The sequence below is a fragment of the Nilaparvata lugens genome, chromosome 9, assembly GCF_014356525.2.
Source record: "Nilaparvata lugens isolate BPH chromosome 9, ASM1435652v1, whole genome shotgun sequence".
Lineage (NCBI taxonomy): Eukaryota > Metazoa > Arthropoda > Insecta > Hemiptera > Delphacidae > Nilaparvata > Nilaparvata lugens.
Window position 1 is genome coordinate 3,219,854 of NC_052512.1, and position 22,047 is coordinate 3,241,900.

The window sequence follows — 22,047 nt, forward strand, 5'->3', positions numbered from 1 at the left end:
CAAATTTTGAGAGAATCGTTAGAGCCGTTTTCGAGATACAGATATATATAAACATCTAAACATCCAAACATCTAAACATGTAAAAAGAAATTGCTCGTTTAATAGTATAGGATTGGATTGAACAGATGATTTCAAACAGATGATGTTTGCCAAGTTACGTTTAATCTGATAGAATTTATAAGGAAGACAAAATATCGTACAATCAAGAATCGATGTGTGTGTGCTGGGCTTTACAAACCGTAGTTCAGGAGAAAACTCAGTCAAAATTTACATAGAGCTGTGGAGTTCTTCAAAACTTAGTAAATTATTTACAGCTGACAACATCTTTTTCATTTAATCTGAGACTGTAGTTTGTATAAAATAATTATGTAGGATATTAATCTACAAATCAATAAAACTTTTATTAGTTTCACACATTCACATTTTACATTTTCTTGATCTATACATTGAACTTTTCTCGTAAAAACAAACTTGTTTAGTATTTATTTAATTAACGATGTTGCTTTTTAAATCAATCACATGATTACTTTCATATGATGATAACATCATACGTCAAAATAGAATTACCATCCCTACAATTATTGTACTATATTAATTGTATACTATTATAATATATTGTACTATACTATTATTGTACTGTATAATTGAACGAGCGTTGGCGAGTTCTCACTTTTTACTTTCCTTGCCCTATTACCATAGGTAAGGAAAGTAATGCTTTCCAAAAAAAATTAAGGTACCCCAATTTCTAATTTCTATACGTTTCAAGGTCCCCTGAGTCCAAAAATGTGGTTTTTGGGTATTGGTCTGTATGTGTATATATATATATATATATATATATATGTGTGTGTGTGTGTGTGTGTGTGTGTGTGTGTGGTGTGTGTGTGTGTTGTGTGTGTGTGTGTGTGTGGTGTGTGGTGTGTGTGTGTGTGTGTGTGTGTGTGTGTGTGGTGTGTGTGTGTGTGGTGTGTGGTGTGTGTGTGTGTATGAGTGTATGTGTGTCTGTGTACACGATATCTCATCTCCCAATTAACGGAATAACTTGAAATTTGGAACTTAAGGTTCGTACCCACTAGAACGTATCATACCATGACCGTGCCCGTACCGACACATGCAAAAAAATATTCTTTGCATCATTTTATATGTAATACACCCATTAGACCGTTCCGTCACCGGCCAAGCACGGAGCGTGCCATGCACGTCCAGGTCAACATTTGTCGGCCAGTATATTTTGTCTGTGACGAAACGCTCCTTGCATGGTACGTGACGCCTGCAAACCCCGTTGTAACCGCGCATGCACCCCGTTGGTAACCTATTCTCTTGCTAACTGACGCGTCCCCAACAACTTCTGACCGGGCATCATACGCGTAATGTACTGGCATAGAACGCTGTTGATCCGTTGTAGTGGGCATAGTTGTTATTTTACGTGTCTGGCATGGTCTGACACGGTCCGTGTCTGGTACGTTCTAGTGGGTACGAACCTTTAAGGTCCTTACAATATAAGGATCCGACACGAACATTTTCGATATAAAGCAATTCAAGATAACTGCTAAAATGGCGAAAATGTTGTCAAAAACAGGGATTTGGGCGATTTTCTCGAAAACGATTTCAATCAAATTTATACCTAAAATAGTCATTGATAAGCTCTATCAACTGCCACAAGTCACATATCTGTAAAAATTCCAGGAGCTCCGCCCCATCTATGCAAAGTTTGATTTTAGATTCCCCATTATCTGGCTTCAGATACAATTTAAACAAAAAATTCAGAGTGGAAAAGATTGAGCATGAGAATCTCTAGAATTAATGTTCAGTAACATTTTCACCTAAAATTTAAAATAAGCTTGAAATTCGAGAAAATGTTATTATTTCAATTGCAAACTGTTGATTCTATTAAATCATTCACTTTGAAGAGATAGCAGACTTCGTGTGAATCATTGAATAGAGTAGACTTGAGATGCGCGTGTACACTAGCGTCAGGTGATAAACTTTCATAACGGCAAGGAAAGTTGTGTGAGTGCCCCACACCAGATTTTTACTCAAGGCCAAAGTCATTACCCGTCTAGCCACCATATTCTATCAATAGCTGGGACCAATGCCCCTAAAATATATATGAATTAATGTATATAAATATTTGAAATTCTAACTTTAAAATTCTTTAGAGCCCAAAAAACGTTCCTCCAACTACTTTTGACACTTGGAAGAATATTTCAATTGTTTCAATTGTAGGTCGAATGAAAATGATCCATACACCAATAGAAAGGAGACATTCTCCCCGTTATGTGGATGTAGAGAACTTACGCATTACGACGCCCCATGATTTTGAGCGAAGAGATACTAAAAAGAATCGCGATGTTTCCAATATTATAAAAAAAATAAATTCCCTTCCAATCCTTCAACCCTGAAAATGTTTTAGCACTACTTGGATATCAGGGATGATATTATAAATAGAATTCTGAGGTTGAATGGGAAATTTGAGAAAGTTACAAATTTAAACGATTTGGCAACCCTGTAATATTTTCTTCGGATGAAGAGGCTCAACTCATTTTACACAGATTATAGCCTAGTAAGATTTTCTTGTATCAACTCGGTTTCCGAAATCTAAAGATTTTTTTTTGATATTTCTGAAAAAGGTTTACTTAACTTCCTTGAAATGTCAATAACTAGAAAACTATCAGTCAAAATCGAATTCTAAGGATATATGGTTGGAGAGAAGAAGACATTTTTGTGAACTTTTTTTTAGCGCTCAAAGTTGAAAAAAGTGCACTTGTCGAGTTCAAAGCCAAATTTTAAACAGTTTAAACGCACCTAAAAACATCAAACAAAGGAATAAATTGGATGCTTCTTATTGGAAATCTCTTCCTCTTTCCAACCATATCCTTAGAATTCGATTTCGACTGCTAGCTTTCTAGTTATTGACGTTTTTCAGGAAAATTAAGATCAATAACTTATATCCCGGGCTGACAAATAATTTTTGAATAGTAGCGCTCATCGAGTTTCCATCTAGCTGTTTACCCTGTTGTCAATATTTGCAGTAGCAGAAGTCGTCGGGGGTGATTTACAGTATTTAATTTGTATTTTCGTTTAATAATAATTATTTCGAAAACTAAGGTCGATATAAGAAAATTTTAATGAACATTTTGTTTTGCAAAAGTAGAATTTAATATGGTCTTCGGCTGTGGGTCGCCGGAGTTCCGTCTGCCCTGAAAGCCGCCACTCACCAAAAAATGGTCAGTTTTTACGGACGCTTCCAAAGTGGAACAGTGAAAGACAAACTGGGTCTATTCCTATTTTTACATCTATCATACCTTGGCAGCACTGAACCTGTAACTTAGTCTGTAGTAACATTAGAAAGGCTGAAGTAAATAGGCCTATTAAAAGTGTTTCATAGGAGTTATTATCAGTTTTAGTAATATTCTTGAATTGGGGAATTCAATCATATTCGGGGAATCAATAAATTTATGAAAACATAATCTTAATATAATTTTTTCTTAAATCTCCTTCTAGTATCTAACTGTATTGGAAACAAAACTAAGATATTTATAGGCTCAGATCAGAGAAGGTGGTCAATTTGGGTTATCTATTTTATAGGTTAGTAATTCTAATATTATTAATGATCATCATCGTGTCTCTTCTCAATAGAAAAATTCTATTGACCGAACCGTTGACTGCTTGACCAGTTACTCAAAATTGATAGTTGAATGTGATGAATAAAATGAAATACTATTTATTACTTATACAAACGTTAATATTATATTGAAATGAAATTATTATTCATATTAATTATTTTTGAAAGAGTATGGATACTTTAATAGATTGAGCTTTTATATACCAGCGAGTTTTAAATCAGTTTCCGCTAACGATACCACACACAATAACAAGAAAACATGTGGACTGTGCATGTGGATGTGGAGTCACGTGGAGTGTTGTTGTAGCCTCGAGACGCGTGCAAGGAATTGAACTTTCAGTTTTAAATTCAACTTTAATATAATAAGATTCAAAATACTGTAATTTTTCTTCTGTTTAAGAGTAAGTACTTATAATGTGGGTACTATTTCCAATCAAATTTGTGCTCATTCTGTGTTATTTTTATTGGTTGGAGTTGTTGTTTAGTTATGAATTGACGTTAAGTTCGGTCAATAGAATTTTTCGCGTGGATTTCCGCGAGTAAACCAAGCTTGTCGTGTGCGTGAAGCGACCTAGTTTGTCGTCGTCCCAGTTTGACGAAATAGCCCAATTCGTCCCAATCTTTTCGATTTTAAGGGCTGGCGATACTCTGCGACCCCTCGGCGGTTACACATTACTTATGACATTCTGTATATGTTTCACCTGTATTTCCCTGCTTTGTTGGTATGGACGTCTGGAGAAGCTTCGAAGTGTTTGGAGACGACATCTTCAGCTATGACGTCATCGTGACCCACTGGCTGGATGCTTACATGCAGACTCGGTTGAGTCACACCTCCCACCACTAGGTGACATACTCCCAACACCTGATACACCCAAAAATCAAATTCAATGGAATTGATATTATAATAGTAATAATTGCTCTACTATAGTGAGGTCCACGTTATAACGGCAGTGGAGAAAGATAGGCGAACAACGTTGCCTATCCTCTGACCTGTCTCAATGCCTTCTATAGACGGTAGCTGATACAGGTTTATTGATGTATATTAACTGTTCATTCCCGTTTAAAATAATTAATTATATTTTATTAAGCAAGAAATAATATTTTTCAATAATTTAATAATGAATTTTCTTAATTAAGATGAAATATTTTGTTAATTAATTATCAATTCTACATTGTTAAAAGATGATCTGGCAACAGACGCTTTGTTGAATGATAGACAAGGATAGCAATACCATTGCTAATCCAGCACTGCTATCATAACGTGGATCTCACTAGGGGTTACATACTCTCAACACTTTTATAACCAAAAAAATAATTAAAAATAATTGAATAAAATTGATTACAGAAAATTACTTGTAACCTTGTAGTATTTTTATGAACGACAATTTCGAAGCAAGTAATGTTTAATTGTGAAATATCACAAGGTGTTTTTAGCGCATGATTTATTGTCTTGTTAAAAGAGTATGATTTGAGAGTTATTCACTGAAACATGAAATCTTTCCTTCACTCTCAGATCAGGAAACTCACTCATCTTCAAATGCTTATAACTCAAGAATAGGAGTGAATTTCGCCAATGTGATGTCATATTATTGTTCCTCACGTCAAGTATCATTCCTGAGAGTTTTAGCGACTTCAATTTTCGACCATTTTTGCAAAAATCCATTATGTTAAAATTCATGAAAATGCAAATCTCGCAGATTTGGTTGATATTCGGGCTATGGATAGAGGTTGACCTAACAAGTGTCATCCTATAATAAGAGACGTTTCGCTACAATACACGGCGAGTTATTCACTCAAACATAAAATCTTCCCTCCACTCACAGATCAGAAAGATCATTCATCTTCAAATGCTTATAACTTTGGAATTTGAGTTCCATTTTCACCCTTCTGAGGTTCATTTGATTATCTGCCTTCTTTAGAGGATAGCTGACATCTGATTAACTCGTTTTATTCTTGTCTGAAATACGTTAATCAATTATATTTTTATCCGTCAAGAAAGTATATTCAGATGATTAATGAATTTACATAATGATTGAAATTAAATATTTTTTCAATTCCCGTATTTATATTTGTACATTGTTAAAAACGATCTGGCAATGTTGCAGAGCTAGAAAAAAGGATAGCGCTATCTGCTTTGACGAATGATAGACTAGGATAGCAACACTTAGAAGGGTACTTGAAAATGTTTATTTCGTTCTATCAATATTTTAGTAACCCTATAAGGAAAAGTGCATATACAATATCTTGAAATAATGGAATACCTATAATAATAACTTCTTATATAGTTCGGGCGCAAATGTCATGAATAAGGCATTCCGTGGTCATTTTTGATACTGTATCACATGTGAGTCCACCCTGGCTGTCAGCATTCCTTATGAATAGCATCATTTATTTTTATTCAACTAATGGTGACAGCTTTGAGTGAGTCCAAGTCAGTTATAATTTGTTTACATCAATTCTCTCTCTCTTAATAAACTCTCTCTCTTTATTAGGAAGATGTATTATAGTCATAAGCTCTTTTATAATATTCTGCTCTAGCTTTGTAAACTAGCATCTTGTACTGTGGATATGAGTGAGAAAAAAGTTCTTCAGCTTTAATCATATCTGTAAAAATAAATTGATTCATTCATTCCCTCTATCACTCTCTCTCCCTCACCCTCTCTCTGAAAATTATAAAAATGAAAATATATGTGACCATGTAACCATAGGCGACAAGCCTAGTAGCTCAAAGAATGAAGAAAATCTCTCTCTCTCTCTCTCTCTCACTCTCTCTCACTCTCTCTCTCTCTCTCTCCATTGTGTCATCCACTAAAACAGTGAACTGCTCCTTCTTCCCCTTCTCATCCTTCCTCTCTCCCTCCTGAACCTCCTCCTCCTTATCTTCCCCACCAACCACCCTTCTCCTTTTTCACCTTCTGCTACCCAACCACTCCCTCTGCCTCATTTCCTTGCCGCTTTTCCACTACTCTTCCTTCTTCTTCCAATTCTAATTCTTCTTCTTCTTCATCTGCTTCTTCTCTTCCCCCTCCACCTCATCATCCACCACCTCGTCCTCCATCTTCTTCATAGCACCTTCATATCTAATTATTATCCTTTATCCTTGAATTGCAAAATTTATAATATATAGGCTGTGTCGACATGCCATTCAAGAAGGAAAATACCCGTCAAACTTCATGAAAATCTATTGCCGCGTTTCATAGTAAATGCGGAAAAAACGAACATACATACATGGAAACCCAATGAGAAATGCAAAACCGTCGATTTGAATCTTAGTCAAATATCTCAATTTTTATATGAGGAGTCTCATGGATGAATATTCTACTGTATTAGAAAAAACAAAATAGCAAGTTTTACACTGTGAACAGAAATATTGTGGAATTTCCTCATATGAAGATGAAATAAAAACGATATTGTCAGTTCCAAATAATTCATTTGAGCCAAACTTAAGTTTCAATGTACTAAGGTGCATTGCAGATAAATCTGAATATGATACCTCAGTGCATTGAAACTTGGGTTTGGCTCAAATAAATTATTTGGAACTGACAACACGTTCCTATTTCACCTCAAATAAAAAATATTTTAGAGTTTCTCCACTTGATACAAATGGCTAATGTATAAACCAAGTAGGCTTATCCGACTTAATCAGGAATATGAGAGAATTGGTGAAGAGGTTACACAGGAATAAATATCTGATTGTAAAATCTGTATTATCTCTTAATAAACCATTGTCCATATCTGTCTAGACAAGACAATGATTCTACGGGTATGATATATTATTATTCACACACATATATAACTGATAAAGGCCCGGTTGCACAAAAGTGAGTTAAATTTTAACCGTGATCAATTTCACAAAAACCAATCAGAAAAGTTGGCTTCTCTGATTGGCTCTGTGAATTCAATCACAGTTAAAATTTAACCGAATTTGTGCAACCGGCACATAAATTGATTTTTTTTTTGAAGCAAAGCAACGAATCGCTAAGGAGGAGATATACAAAATTCTTATTTCACTGGTGACTAGATATTGAGGCTGAAAAATCAATTATGATATTTAGTCACCAGGGATAATTCGTTTAAGTCATCTTCAGTGGTTCGTTGCTTTGCTATCAGTCTGTCAGATCATGTATAGTGGTCTTCAGCTATCACCACATTTCTCTGGCGAAAGCTGGCGAATACAAATACAATTTATCACAAGATAATCAGTAAAAACATGATAAAAACTTATTCAAATAGTTTTTCACATGTCACAAAATCCCATCCGTTGTCACTTTTGCAACTAAGTTGTCCATATTACTGTTAAATACCCAAAATAAAAGGTAGGCAACGAGAAATCAGGAACAAAAAAGCTTAAAGTGGTTGCAAGTTTTCTCGCTAGATGGTGCATTGCAACGCGTTGCAAATCATTGATACAAACTGTGGGATACTGTATCACATGTGAATCCACCCTGGCTGTTAGCATTCCTTATGAATAGCATCAATTCTTCTTATTCAACCAATGCTGACAGCTTAGAGTGAATCCAAGTCAGTTATAATTTGTTTACATAAATTCTCCCTCTCTTAATATACTGTCTCTCTTTTTATGAAGATGTATTATAGACATAAGATTTTTTAAAATTTTTACTCTAGCTTTGTAAACTAGCATCTTTTCTGTGGATATGAGTGAGAAAAAAGTTTCAGCTCTAATCATATTGTGCCGGGCACTCTCTTTAATTCGGGCCTTTTTCCCAAGTTATAATAGTAAATTTAATACGCAATAGACTAGAGCCATTATTGTAAGTGAGTTAGCGAAATAAATTATTTTCTCTCTCTATTATGAACGGCCATGACTTCGAGTTTCCCATGATAGATATTTAAGAATTGTGGCTCCGAGTCGTCGAGGAATGTAGATTATGGAATTATCTCTAAAACTTAGCCTTCTTGTCGCGACATAAAGTGCGATAAGTTGGAAAACAGCAAGCATTGAAATTATAACAAACTACCGATTTTGCAGTTACTATTTGGTCCAAAGGCTCTAGAAGCCACGCGACGATTGGTCAAATTGATTCCTTTCGCCCAATAGGAGACCTGTTTCTAAATACAGTAGTGGGGATTCCCCAGTCGAGAGACCAGATTACGTTTCGGAGGACACTTTGCTAGGAGCACTACGAGAGTAAAGATGTAGTCATTATGTTTCGCCCTTTTTGGGCAAGTTTACAAGTTTATATCATTAGTTAGTTTTATTTTTATTAAAGTTTAAATTTTCTAGTAGGGCCATGTCCTGAAAAGTTTAATTGTGTTTCTTCATCATGTACGAATAATTGTTTCTTCAAATAACCGCTAAGGTACGTAAAATAAGGTTAAAATATAATTTAGGGAATTTAATTGATTGAAACTTCCATAAGAGTATTGAATTAATTAAGCCTGTTATTTTTCAAGTTAATAATATTGATTGAGAATAATCCTTTTGATTTTATTAGTGATGGAAGATACTTATAAATTTTTTTCTACAGAAGTATAGAAAGTTTTCAGTTACGTTACATTTGAGTTATTGTTTCTGGAGATATATTATCGTAGAGTATTGCTGAAAGTCAGGAGGATAGCCTTTAAATTGGAATGAAACTTTTAAGATTATGTTCATATTGAGTTTATGACATTTTTTAATTTATATTTTTCAGACTCTGTTTCCTTATGTCATTAAGGCTTTTGAATGATTTAGTAAATTTTTTATGATAGAAATCTTAATAGATGAAGAAGAAAGTTTTTCTTCTCCAGGAAATTAATATTAATGAATGTTCAAATTTTAATACAATTTAAATTATTTTCTATGTGTCTACTAATTTTATTTAATTAAAGGTAAAAACTATCCACAAGATGAATCTTATAAGGCAAACATTATCTTTCCTTAAAGTGAAATTTTCAATATTTTTTTCTTTTATTGTGTTATAAAGTGTCTTGTTTTATTAGGTGATAAATTCATAATTTCAGTTGATACTAGTTTTTGGACTTGTATTTGTAGGTAAATCAAATCATAAACTCTGGAATGTTCATTTTTAATTAAGGTTCTGAGCAGTTTTGGGCGAATGCCCGTTATTTACACTTGGATTGCGTACTGTAGTTCATAAATAATAAATAAAATAAATGTTGGCTGGCGCACAAGTTTCCAACAATACTAGCCGAGCTACTATATGAAAAATTATATTTGATTTCGCAAACCAAACGAAAAATATCATATAAGTTAGCATCATTTCAATTTGAATTATTTATGAAGAAAGATCCATTAATTCTGATACAAAGAATCAGTAGTTTAAAGATAAAAATCTATATAAAATGAGGATTCAAATAGAATGAGAGAATTTAATTAATTGTAATCAATAGATAACTCCTGTTTTAGCTTTTGATGAATTGTAGGAAGAGTTAGAAATTAATGCTGTAATACATTTATTTACAGCGGTTCATGTGTGTCCCCAAACCAACTTCTTGTACTACCACCCCTTTGGTTCCGCAACTTTATGTAACACCGCTTCAAGACACCCGTTCAGACGACAGGTCTAGGGACGTAAGAGGACGTCGCCGTCAAGCCAAATTCAACCGGTAAAAGCTCACCGCCAAAAACAAGGTACTGTAACACCGACGATAAAGCAACGTACAGACCAACGAAAGTGCAGTGTAGTGAAACAAAGGTTCATTCGAGAATGTCAATCAAAAGTGGGGATTCAAATTATTATGAAATGGGTTATATGGGTTACTATCGACGAAACTTGGGTTCAACGGGCTTTTCTTTCTTGAGTAATTTTATGTTGAAGTTAATTATTTGTTATTTGATGACTGATATTGTTTGGTTTTGTGACGTATTGCTATCTAAACGGGGATAGTAATGCGCCCCCGAATCAGATGAAGAATGTCAACAAAGTAACATGAAATTGTTGTTTCTGTTGTTCGATTTTAGTTGCCAATGTTTATTGAAGCTGTTTGTATTTTTCAATTATTTCAAATTGTAGTGTTTTTCTATAGTATAAACCTATTAAATCAGGCATGGCAAGATTAATTGAAGTTTTCTTGACTCTAGCCCGTTCACCTGCATGAATCAGGTATAGACTCAGGTATTTTCTAGATGTGTCGGCCTATTTCTAAATTCTAGATTTTATTCAAAATTATCTTATCTATTATCTTTTAAAAAGTGCAGGCACAATATCCAAAAATTAAATTGATCCATTCATTCTCTCTATTGCTCTCCCTCTCTCTCTGTAAATTATAAAAATAAATTTATTTGTAACCATGCAACCATAGGGGACAAGCCTAGTAGAAGAATAAAGTATATCTATCTATTTAACTCTCTCTCTCCATTCTGTCATTCAATCAAACAATGAACTGCTCCTCCTTCTTCTTCAACACTCTCTCCTGAATCCCCTCCTCCTCCTCCTTCCTCCTCATACACCTCCTACTCCTCCTCATACTCCTCCACCGTTCCATGGCACTCACAATCCAACCACTTCTCTTTTTTCACCTCCATCTACCCCACCACATCATCCTCCACCGTTCCATGGCGCTCTTTCCAATACACCTTCTTCCCCTTATTTCTCTGCTTCCTCTCTTCCTCTTCCTCAACCACCTCTTCCTCCTCTTCCTATTACTCATCCCCCACCACCTCCTACATCATCTTCCTCATAGTACCTTCTTATCGAATCCTTCTTCCTTGTTTATTATCCTTTTTCCTTGAATTGCAAAATTTCGAAAATTTATAGTATATAGGCTGTGTCGACATGCCATTCAAGAAGGAAAATACATGTCAATCTTCATAAAAATCTATTGTCCCAGTAAATGCAGAAAAAACAAATATAGACTGATTTTTTTAAAACAAGCAACGAACCGCTAAGGAGAAGTTATACAAAATCTTTATTTCACTGGTGACTGAATATTGAGGCTGAAAAAACAACTATGATAATATTTAGTCACCAGGGATAATTCGTATAAGTTATCTTCAGTGGTTCGTTACTTTGCTATATGTCTGTCAGATCATGTATAGGTGTCTTAAGTGCATTGAAACTCAAGTTTGGCTCAAATAAACTTTGTGGAACTGACAACATGGTTTTTATTTCACCTCAAATCAAAAGGTTTGGAGTTTCTTCACTTGATAGAAATGGTCTGAGCAATGATTTACTCAACTGTCTAAATGATGAATCATAACAATTTTTTTTCCATATACTTTGAATGTTTTTTTAAATCATGAAAAAGGACGAAAGAGTGAGCCGATTTTGTTGTCCAACGAACTGTAGAAAGGTTTGAAGAATACGTGTTCTAAGTTTGAAGCTGATAGATCAATTCTTTCTAAAGTTATTGTAGAACATACTAACCGACAGACAATGACTTCAGTAAGTCAAAAGTGAGAACTCACTAACGCTCGTTCAATTACCTGTTTTGAGATCGGAATATTATTATGGAATCCAACTCATATGGATTGAATAATTTCAACTTGATGTTATGAAAGTGTTTATCAAGATGACTTCACTTTAAAGTTGATACTGAAGTTGGTTCTTCAACCAGTGAATATGATAATACGAAATGATAAATCCATATTCAATAATAAATGCTTATATATACTTCCCTCCAATAATTTACATGTTAAATTGTGGCCCAATTGACAAATGAAATTCCGATGATTATCCTACAGAGTGTAGATCAGTGATCAACAAATGATTTTAAGCTCTTATTCCATCTATTGCAATGTTTCTTATCACTATAGTATAAAATTTCTGTCCCCCACTATCTCTTCCTACTCTCGTTCAATCACTCTCTCCCACTCTCGATAAATCACTCACACTCTCTCTCTCTCTCTCTAGAGAGAGATAAGTTTAAGAGAGGGCCGACTGCGCTCTAACTTTGCCCTCCTAAGTTTTTGATAAAGGCAGCTAGCCAATCTATCTCTCCTACTCTCACTCTCTCTCTTTCTCTTTTTTGTTTCAGAGTTCAGATTTTAGAGTTCTCCACTTGATAGAAATGGTTAGTGTATAAACCAAGTAGGATTATTCGACTTCTTCAGGAATATGAGAAAGTTGGTGAAGAGGTTATACAGGAGTAAGAGGTTACAGGATTGTAATATTGGTGATTAAATTTGTATTATCTAATATTTCGTATCTCTTAATAGACGATTGTCCATATCTGGCTAGGCAAGACAATGATTCTCCAAAAAATCGGGTATCATAATATATTTATTCACACACATAGAACTGATTTCAAAGGCACAGTTGCACAACAGCAAGTTAAATTTTAACCGTGATTAATTTCACGAAAACCAATCAGAGAAGGCTTTCTTGAAAAGACGACTTCTCGGATTGGTTCTTGTGAAATTAATTATCGTTATGGTTAAAATTTAACCAGCTTTTGTTCAACCAGCACAAAATTTTTTTAATTGATTTTTCAACAAAGTAAGAATCCGCTTAGGAGAAGTTATACAAAATTTCTATTTTACTGGTGACTAAATATTCAGGTTGAAAAATAAGCTATGATATTTAGTCACCAGGAATAATTCGTATAAGTTTTCTTTAGTGGATTGTTACTTTGCTAACAGTCTGTTAGATCATGTATAGGGGTCTTCTGCTATCACCACCTTTCTCTGGCGAGAGGTGGCAAATAAAAATACAATTTATCACAAGATAATCAGTAAAACCTTGATATAAACTCATTCAAATAGTTGTTCACATCTCACAAAATCCTATCAGTTGTCACTTTTGCAACTAAGTTGTCCAAATTACAGTTAAATACCCAAAATAAAAGGTAGGCACCGAGAAATCAGGAACAGAAAAGCTTAAAGTGATTGCAAGTTGGCTCGCTAGATGGTGCAGTGCAACGCGTTGCAAATCATTGATACAAACTGTGGGATACTGTATCACATATGAGTCAACCCTTATTGACAGCATTCCTTATGCATAGCATCAATTCTTCTTATTCAAGTGATGCTGACAGCTTTGAGTGAGTCCAACTCTGTTATAATTTGTTCACATAAACTCTCTCTCTCTCTCTCTCTCTATTTCTCTATTAGGAAGATGTATTATAGTTATAAGTGTTTTCGTATTATTTCTGCTCTAGTTTTGCAAACTAGCATTTTGTTCTGTGGATATGAGTGAGCAAAAAGTTCTTCAGCTTTGATCATATCTGATAAAATAAATTGATTCATTCATTCTATACCTCATTCTCCATCTCTCTCTCTCTCTCTCTCTCTGAAATTCATAAAAAATAATATATTTGTCTCCTTCTCATCCTTCTCCCCTTCCTCATGAATAACCTCCTCCTTCTCCACCACCTCAACCTCCCTTCTTCCATTCACCACCCTTATTAAGAGATGAGCTATATCAAATAATTAGAGATATTAGATGATACCAATTTAATTACCAATATTACAATCGGATATTTATTCCTGTATAACCTCTTCACCAATTCTCTCATATTCCTGTGAGTTTGACACCCTTCTCCTCCTTTGTCACCTCCTGCTACCCAATCACTTCCTCTCCCTTATTTCCTTGAAGCTTTTCCACTACTCTTTCTTTTTCTTTTTCCAATTCTAATTCTTCTTCTTCTTCTGCTTCACTACTTCCCCCTCCTCCAATTCCTCCACCACCTCTTCCCTTCCTTCTCTTTCACCTCCTTCACCCACTTCTCCTCCTCCACCACCTCCTCCTTCATCTTCTTCATAGCACCTTCATATCGAATTATTATCCTTCATCCTTGTATTGCTGAATTTTGAAAACGCCATAGTATATAGGCTGTGAAGACATGATATTTTAGAAGGAAAGTTTTTGAGTTTTTCCACTTGATAGAAATGGTCAGAGTAAAAACCAAGTAGGCTTATTCGACTTCTCCAGGAATATGAGAGAATTGGTGAAGAGGTTATACAGGAATAAATTATCTGATTGTAATATTGCTATTATTAAATTTTTTTTATCCAATATCTCTAATTATTTGATATAGCTCATCTCTTAATAAACCATTATCCATATCTGTCTAGGCAAGATGAGTCAATGATTCCCGAAAAAATCAAGTGATATATTATTCATTCACTCACATAATTAATTATAACTGATAACAAAGTCCAGATTGCACAAAAGTGGGTTAAATTTTAACCGTGATCAATTTCACAAAAACCAATCAGAAAAGATGGCTTCTCTGATTGGTTCTGTGAATTCAATCACGGTTAAAATTTAACCGGATTTGTGCAACTGGCACATAAATTGATTTTTTTTTTTTTTTTGAAGCAAAACAACGAACCGCTAAGGAGAAGTTATACAAAATTCTTATTTCACTGGTGACTAAATATTGAGGCTGACAATTCAACTATGATATTTATTCACCAGGGATAATTCGTATAAGTTATCTTCAGTGGTTCGTTGCTTTGCAAACAGTCTGTCAGATCATGTATAGGGGTCTTCAGCTATCACCACATTTCTCTGGCGAGAGCTGGCAAATACAAATACAATTTATCACAAGATAATCAGTAAAAACATGATAAAAACTCATTCAAATAGTTTTTCACATGTCACAAAATCCTATAAGTTGTCACTTTTGCAACTAAGATGTCCATATTACTGTTAAATACCCAAAATAAAAGGTAGGCACCGAGAAATCATGAACAAAAAAGCTTAAAGTGGTTGCAAATTGTCTCGCTAGATGGTGCAGTGCAACGCGTTGCAAATCATTGATATAAACTGTGGGATACTGTATCGCATTCAATTCCCCTTGGCTGACGACGATCAATAAGTTGAGAATGGAGTATGAAAATATTACATCCCTTAAACGCATAACATCAGGAATTCACATTCAAATATCACGATTTGCTTTGGAGCGTGTAAAACACAGGATGAGGAGGTGATGTTCAGGACTAGGAGGAGCAGATGATGTTTAGGAGTATTATGAGGAAGAGGAGAAGAAGAATAGTTAGGAGAATCCAATGTATACAAATTGTGTTTAACCCTAGATTACTACCGTGTTTTAATATGCCTGTTTTACTACGAACCTATACGTAAATTTTACGTACAAGTCTTGTTTTTTTTTTTTTCTTCGGGCTAGTAAACTTCTATAAAGGAAATTCCTGCTAAAAATAATCTCTTTGATATATTTATCAAATATATTTATGCTCAAAACATGGTTCCAGGGTAGAATTGGGTTTAGATTTATAAATTTTTATAGTTCTGATCTTGACTGTGAAGCCAAAAAACCTTTTGTCAATATTATAAGAGGCAATATTCAGTGGATGAAATGAGACACAATAATATTGATCAACAATATCATTTTCACATATAATATTGATTTTCACACTTAGTTTTCCACACAAAGTTGTCTTTACCATCTAAAGTTTCAACCGTCGGTTGTACAATAAGAGAGTGCTGGACTTCCAAATTAGCAGTTTCATCAACATTATTATTCATTTGTAGTGGACCCCTATTTCTACTCAACACCCCCCTATCACTGGATGTTTCTGATGTTGCAGGATGAGAAGATTTCTTCCTTTTCTTACTATTTGATAATTTCGAAGTAGATGGCTCAGTGATGTCCATTTCCTTTCTTTTCTTATTAGTCAATGATTTCGTTGTAGAAGGCTCTGGTGTAATGTCTATCCCCATTCTTTTCTCCATGTTTTGAATAGCACTATCTTCGATATTCAAATCTCCAATATCATTCAATATTTCATCATAAACATTTTCGATTTCTTGTGGAAAATATTCTGGGTAGCATCACTGTCATACCCATCACTTTCTTCAATCTCAACTTCATCATCATCACTTATTTCATCTAATGTCTCAAAAATGTAGGAGTGCCGTTATCAGATACTACCCTCAGTTACTACCTATATGTAAACTTTACGTGAGAGGTTTGAATAATACGATAAAATCGACACAAAATGCACGCGAACCGAACCTTCCATTATGCCAATATCAGACCAACTAACTGGAGGAAGCACTTGTGGCTTGGGAAGTGTCTGTGGTGGCGATTGTAGAAATGGCGGACGAAAAATGGCCGCTCCACATAAAATTTACATAGCGGTAGTAAGCTAGGGGTATAAACATAACCTAAAAGGTAATGAATCCTTGGGTGTATTGTCTAGTATTTAAAATTAGGTTTGATTTGTCATTAAGCTGACAATTCTTTGAGTTGTATTATTATTTTTATGTACTAGTCCAGGCGCAAATATCATTCCGTGGTCATTTTTGAGTAACAGCCATTGAAGATGTCTCAATTTCTTCGTTAGGTCTAGCATAATAAGAATGGTGATGATGATAAGTCGAAATCACAGGCAAACACCTCGGAAACAAGATGGCCGCCAAAATTTTCAGGGTTTTGCTATTTCGCTTGTATTTCAATAACCGTTCGAGATATTCAACCGTTTTATTAGACGAAAATATATTTAAAATCTTCCTCTACAATTTTTGTTTTATAAAATTTTCCTCTAAAATGCATATTTTTTAGTTATAACTAGTCCGGGCGCAAATGTCATTCCATGGTCATTTTTGAGTAATAGCCGTGAAAGATGTCACAATTTCTTTGTTAGGACTAGCATAATAAGGATCGTGATGATGATAAGTCGATATCACAGGCAAACACCTCAAAAACAAGATGGCCGCCAAAATTTTCAGGGTTTTGCTATATCGCTTGTATTTCAATAACCGTTCAAGATATTCAACCGTTTTATTAGACAAAAATATTTTAAAAATCTTCCTCAACAATTTTTGCTCTAGAATTTTCCTCTAGTTATAACCTTCAAAAGCCCGAAAAAACTTTTTTTCCAAATTTGTTCAAATTTCATTCCATTACTATAACTTTTTTGTGCAAGAGATACAGAGAAATTTTCAATCTATGAAATTTAGAGCGTTTTTTCAACTTTGGAACGTTATATCTTCATGCACTCTACATCAAAAAATGAGTTCTCCAGCACCCTCCAAAGATAACCCTGCATGATGTGATGAATTTTTTTTAGTAAATCTCATGAAAGGAGAGAATTAACTAGAAAAATTATAATTACCCTTATAAAATAAAAGGTTTGCCAAACAAACAGTTAGCACCCGAGCGATAAGGCTTCCTTATCAACAGCTGAGTATAAGATAAGAGTACCATTTTGTACTACGCATTTTTTCAAAGAATTATTCAATAAAATTATAATTATTTTGCAAATTAAGTACAAACCATTTATGAATTGCTCATTGAACTTTTGGAGGTTACACTTTTGTTTACAATTGATCAGATGTTTTGTAGCAGCTCAGACACTCAATATTTTATAAATGTCATGCCAGGTTTTCATGCCAGCTATAATATTATTTCCAAAATCAAGAACTATTGAAAAAGGATAAAGAATTTCAAATAGAAGAATAGAATGTATGTATTATTGTTAAAATTATTTATTACTCACGAAATTACATTATAATGTCGAATGTTCTTATAATGAACTAGGTCATAGCATGAATATTGTATTACTGATAGGAGCAGCAAAAATTAATTATAACAGTTTCGAATATAATAAGAATTGGGTAGAAATATTCGATTGTAAATTATTGATTCAACTGAGTCACATGGTGAATGAATCTCTTTGGCAAGTCTAAGCCAATCATATGTCATAGAAATGGCACCAAAAGGGATGATTGTTTGATTGACAAATCCAAAGGGATGATTAACATCATATGTTAATCTGTTATCAGACAACAAACCTGCCTTATCATATATGATAGTTCATGTACACTGTATAGGGGAACTGTATCTAGAGAATTAAGCAATTTACAAAATTATACAAATTAAGTTATTATTGTAATCAAAGGAATTATATTTACTGCTTGCCACTGACGTCATGCCTATGTCATAATCATTCTACCAATGGCAAATTCTCATGCAAATTAATTACACAGAGATTCTCAGAAAAGGGTTCTAGCCAAAGGCTTAGAAGAAGGCAAGACACTTCCCTTTTAAAATCCTCACCATTAAGACCTTGTTAAAAAGTTACTAGAGATCTATTAGTGAAATTTCGTTCGATTTTTGTATTTTTTATCTGTGAGCCAATATCTTAGGATAATTTATCTATTATTTTGTAAATTTACTCATAAATTGATCTTCTTCTTCTTCTTCACTTCAAGGATTAGGTTTGTTAAAGAACCTGTTCCGGCACCCATCTTTTCCTCGGTCTTCCCACGTCTCTTTTCCCAGTAGGTTTATAGCATTTAGCCTCCAAAGGTATTCGTCCAGGAGGCATTCTATTCAAATGACTGCACCAATTTATTCTGTTTTGAATGATTTTTCCATGTAAAGGTGTAACAGATAAAGCTCTTCTTATCTCCTCATTTCTGATTCTATCTGCTCTAGTGCAGCCAAACACACTTCTTAGAAACCTCATTTCTGCAGCTTGAATCTTGCTGTCTACTCTACGTGTGTGGATCCAATTCTCACTTCCATAAAGCAGCGTTGGTACAGCGATGGTATTGAAGAATTTGATTCTAGTATCCTGCCTTGTTTTATTTTTGAGGTTTCTATGAATATTGCCACATATTCGTTGGAACTTTGATACTTTGTTATGAATATCTTTATCTGTATCATAGGTTACATCATTGCCAAGATAATTGAAATTTTTCACCACATCATAAATTGATTATTCTAGAAATTCTAATTTAATTATTCCCTAATTTATTGGTGAAGGAAATATTTAATTAAAATTCCACATGTGCGAAGACCGAAGCCTGGACCAGCCACCGATCATACAAAATTTGATCTAAAGGAACCACGGCCGCCAAGAGGATTCACGTGAGTTTTATATTTTGGGGCCCCAATCTTCGCTTCGAAAGAAAATACAGTGCAGAAACATATAAAATTTTTCTTCGTTAAAGTAATGGCCATGCCAACAAGCGCTTATAACCATTAAGATCCTAGATTTTATCTGATATAGATTTTATAAGATCTTGTAGTTGATTATCTATCCTCCGCTGCCAGAACCACGACCCGAGTAATTTTAAAAAATCTTTTATAATTTGTTTTCACTATTTTTTTCAAAAAACTGTTAGATTTATCAATTATAAAATTCTGTTGAATCATGCATGGTGTCATGCAAGTACAAGAAAATTTCTAATTATTTTTGTTAATGATAAACTATTCTCATTCTGTAATTCAAGCTTTACATCTGCACTGCCAAACCATATATTTTATCATATTATATTTCAATTTTGTTAATTCGTCTTCTGAGTTCGATTATCTCTTAAGCCTGTCAATCATTGTGTCTGACACATTCTATATTATCAAGAACCAATCAAGTACGATCATTGAAATAATTGATTCAACCTGGATATTGGAACAGATCTAAGTGGATGTAGTGTGTGGGGTCAGACCGAGATTACTTATTCTCTGTCCTTACCTGCTCATATATCAGCTTTTATCTGTTACCAACTTCAGCTTGGGAGCGAATTCGTCGACTGTATAGCAGATGCAGCTGGAGATTATATAATTTCCTACAATAGAGCATAAAGCCCGACAAGACTCTGTTCTCGAAATATATTCCAACGATCTCTGGTCCTTAGTACCCTATTTTAATCCTTCGGAACTTATTAGAGATGCAGACCCATAAATTATCTACATCTGGATTTTTGCTCAACCTGTATGATTTTGTATGTTGTTTCATCACAGGTAATAGTTTTAAGATATCTGTATTCAGTGTTTAGCGACCGCTACACTACCTCTGAAAATTTTTATCATTATACAATCTGTCATAAGAAGAATCAAGGGTGAGCGAGCATCTATGCCTCCCGCGATTAAGACGGTTGTATCAAATCTTGTAGTGACTCAATCAGTCTGGTGTTCACTTAGCGTCCATGCACGCATTTTCAAATTTCTAACCTCAATACTGGTGACTCAGTACAAGATTCGTTATAAGTGTGTCGACCTAACCTTGGAGGCGGTAGTAATTCCCCAAGAAGAGCTTCACACAATTTGGCTCGTAACGTGGGGCTATTTGTACTCCACAATGATTTCTGGTGCGTTCTTCTTTAGGCATGAGGTAACAAGCTAGAACTATAAAATCGACTTTTCCATGACTACTTTAAGATAGAGACTTGCAAATGGTCACAATCTCTTTGTTACAACAGGACGAATGAGAATATTGATGATGGAAACAACAAAAATTTTCGACATCATAGAAAAATAAAAGATGGCAGTCATTATTGACAGAAATTATTATATCGCTTATTATTCAGTTATTGTGAGAGATATCTGATTGATTTTGCCACCAAAATGTTTAGAATCAACCAAACAATGATGTTCGAGAGAATCATCTCATCTCAACCACTCTTTCCATTATTTCTTAAAAATCGACATATTTTTGCCGTCATCCTGTTTTTTCATGATGACAAACATTTTTGAGATTGCCATCATGGATAATCTCTTTCTACACATCATTATAAAGAGATTGATACCATTCCCAAGTCTGTACCTTCAAGGAGTCATGAGTTACACGGTTTTCCAATTGTTGGGATTGGCCTTTGGTGGAAAAAGTGTGTTTTCCTCTGCAAACAGTACTTTTTACTCTTTTCCGATGACGCTCCAGCTGTAAAATATGGACTTACAGCCTCCAACCAGATGTCATTTTGAAGAATTGGAAATATTCTACAACATTGTGCCAATAATACTAGTGTTTGTTATAACAGAATATTTTGAATAACTGGCAAAATCGGTAAATGAAAAGATTTTATAGGTCTCAAGCCAAACAGCTGCTTTGTTATCGCTGGGTGCGATATCAACAAGTAAGAGATTAGATAATAACGGATATCCTGGCTACAATTCGAACAGCCAAATAGAAAAGAATTTTATTGCTATTTATCTAATTACATAAAATAATGAATTTTTGAGGTTAGGCTCTATGATACTTACTGGTCGGCAACCTAAATAATCGGTCAAGCCATATAATTTGAAATTAAGCCAGACACTTGTGGCAAATTTAGTTGTAAACAAATAGCATCCGCTTAAAATGTGATCCGAGGATTTGGTAACCACATGGCATGTTAATGTAAAAGGAAAAACAATTTAAAGAACACAAAAATATTTATTATGGCAAATGAGCATGTACAAAATATGTAAAATAAATAAAAATATTAAGGAAGTGTGTATATTCTATTCGGCGCATGGATACATGCAATTATTTTTAATTATTGTATGTTTGAAAAGTTTAAGTTTGAATTCAATAATTAATTTCATAAGACTCAGTGAGGTCGTATTAAGGCGTGAGTCATATAGAATATTTTATTATTCCCTTGGAGAAGACATCAGCCCACCAGAAAAGCCTAGGACATCGAAAGAATCCAGATCATCATCATACTTTGTGAAATTCGACACGTGAGTTCTGTAGTTAATATATCAAGGGGGCCCTCAGTGCTTCGAATAAAACAAGATTCATAAAGCTAGCTCAACGAAAGGTTATTCAAATATTGAAATTAATA

The 22,047-nt window shown here is 34.2% G+C and overlaps 1 protein-coding gene across 2 annotated transcripts in view; it reads right to left on the reverse strand.

The window, feature by feature from the left end:
- LOC111043756 overlaps positions 1–22,047 on the reverse strand; it is a 107,735-nt gene that overhangs the window by 79,962 nt on the left and 5,726 nt on the right. Inside the window, exon 2 of one of the 2 annotated variants that reach the window (XM_039435406.1) lies at positions 4,324–4,493. In XM_039435406.1, the coding sequence (XP_039291340.1) occupies positions 4,324–4,493 (170 nt within the window). The remainder of the gene's footprint in view (positions 1–4,323; positions 4,494–22,047) is intronic. The other variant, XM_039435407.1, reaches the window with a different exon arrangement.